At 41.4% G+C, this 2,240-nt stretch overlaps 1 protein-coding gene across 1 annotated transcript in view; it reads right to left on the bottom strand.

Moving 5' to 3' along the window:
• Positions 1 to 323: 323 nt before the first annotated feature.
• Positions 324 to 2,240, bottom strand: part of eya4 (EYA transcriptional coactivator and phosphatase 4) — a gene marked incomplete in the record, with an annotated part of 51,175 nt that continues 49,258 nt past the window's right edge. The window contains 2 exon segments of the mRNA XM_037685838.1: positions 324 to 843; positions 1,875 to 1,975. Coding sequence (XP_037541766.1) covers positions 763 to 843; positions 1,875 to 1,975 — 182 coding nt within the window.

The following is a 2,240-nucleotide window of genomic DNA, read 5'->3' as shown; positions in this document are numbered from 1 at the left end:
TCCAACAGCCACTTTTACCCATTATATGACAAAACGGCATCCATAAATAAGTCACTTTGGCGTATAAATTGCAGGGCATGCAAATTAGGCAAAAGGTGCAATTGGGAACACAACATGGCACTTATTAGTTGGCAACAGTTAAAGTGCAAGTAAATGTAATTATAAGAAAACTTGAAGGAGTTGCCTTAAACACTTCTTAAATGAGGATAAACAGTTTTGTCTATGAAATGCAATACACACCGTTCAAGAGGAAGAGACAAGATTGCTAAAATTTTATTTTTATTTCCTTGACAAAAGGAACAACAAAAAAAACCCTTCACTTTTCTTAAGTTTATTGGAAATAATTTACAGATTCTTTTTAACCACAGTCTGCATCGTTTTGAGTTACCCACCAGGAAGAAAACCCTTAAAAAAAGTTCCAGTTTACATTAACCTGTACAGAGAAGCCTTCAGAGTAATGTGAGGAGGTCCTTGTGGAAGTCTTCTTCCTTCATGTTCTGGTTCAGCTGTGTGGACAGACTGGGTTTTCAGAGGCTCGTCACAGCGTCCAGACTGGGAGGACTGAGCCGGGGAACTCCCAACCCTACGACCTTTTCTTTACCTCCTCCAACCTCTTTGTTTAAGACCATTAAGAGTTTGTAAATCCAGACATTGAAAAGATAAAAAAAAAAAGTTGCAGTCTAGTATTTGTTCTTAAATAGTTGTACAAAAAAAAAGGGCTGTTTCCATGGTAACATTGCATAAGTCCATGTTCTACCGTCCTTACAGGTATTCAAACTCCAGTGCTTGGTGTAAAGCCAGCAAGTCCGAGTGGCTGGATATCCTCCAGAAGGGCATGTTGTGCTGTGAAGACACACACCATTAAAACCAGTGATTCTGCTTGAAACAAACCACCACCTAAACCCATGCAAGCTACACCACTACAGTAGCTTGAAGCTGCTAGCACCGCAAACCCATGCAATTTAACATAAAGCACTTTGGGAAATATGCACGTTCCTGTACCATTAGAACGTGTTAAATGGGGACCAACTGGTTTGACTCCGGTGTAAACGTGTCTGGTAAAGGTTTTGTAAGCTGAATCATCAGGTAGGTTAAAAAAAAAAAAGATTAAATCGTCATCTGGACCAGTTTCACAGGAGGTTGGCTTGAAACGGCAGTGAAGGCTACCTATGGGATAGATCTGGTTGGCAGGCCACAGACTGACAAAGTCCTCTGGATGGGAGACTAAATGTTTCTCACTTAAACTGGTCCAGATGACATGATTTAACCTTTTACGTCATCTGGGTAAAATGGTAAATGAGGGTTATTCACCAAAATGCCTCATCTACCCAACACCCTTGCATCTGAAACCCAAGCCCCCTGCTGCCCTTGGGTCAAAATGACCCACGTTTAAGCCTCATTATTTTTTATTGAAGGGATACAGGAGGGTTAAACCCAAAGCTGAAAAGGAAATAAATCAGATTATGAAGAAAACACATTTAAGTCAAGTCAGATTACAACAAATCACTAATTCAAGAGTAGTCCTCATAAACAGTCACTGGATAAAAAGCGCTCAAAGCTTGGTTACTGGGTACATCTGGGTCAACGTGTAGATCTGATTAGGAATAAATGTTAGAAACAAGCCAATCTCATTTAAAATGTGAGTTTTAGGTGCAACAATATACACAATAAGCCAAGCCAGATTGGAACTCATTCCAAAAGTCCCGTCCAACAAAAACAAGTAAAAAAAAAAAAAAAAAAAAAGCCAGGAGACCCGAGAAAGTCAAAGACCAAACACAAAAACTGCTGCAACAGAGAACGGCAGGTTTCGTCCAATCAGAGCTCACACTGCGGAGTAGGCGGGGTCACGGTAAAGGTCGCTGGGGCTCCATTACCTTTTTGGCCGCCTGTTCCTCTTCCACACCGTCCCCAATTACAACATACACTACTTTCCTGCCAAACCTTTGCATTATGCGCTCAAAGCAACTCTCTTTTCCTGCAAAAAACAAATAAACAAGGGGAGGAAGGAGGGTCACATGGTCAGAGGGGTCAAGGTTCACAGGTTGTTTGTTTACCTGGCTGGCAGCATGCTCCTCATCCTTCCCATCGCCAATCACAACATATGTAATGTTAGAGCCAAAGCGGGAGACTATACGCTCAAAACAGCTCTCTTTGCCTGGAGACAAACACACGGCTTTCACAGGTTTATTTTCTTTGGATGTAAATAAAAACAGGAAGACCTACAGCTGTGGCCATCACAT

Source organism: Nematolebias whitei, chromosome 12 (genome assembly GCF_014905685.2).
Source record: "Nematolebias whitei isolate Nwh7 chromosome 12, NemWhi1, whole genome shotgun sequence".
NCBI classification, from domain to species: Eukaryota; Metazoa; Chordata; class Actinopteri; order Cyprinodontiformes; family Rivulidae; genus Nematolebias; species Nematolebias whitei.
Note: the sequence above shows the minus strand (reverse complement) of the source record. Positions and strands in the feature narration are given on the sequence as shown.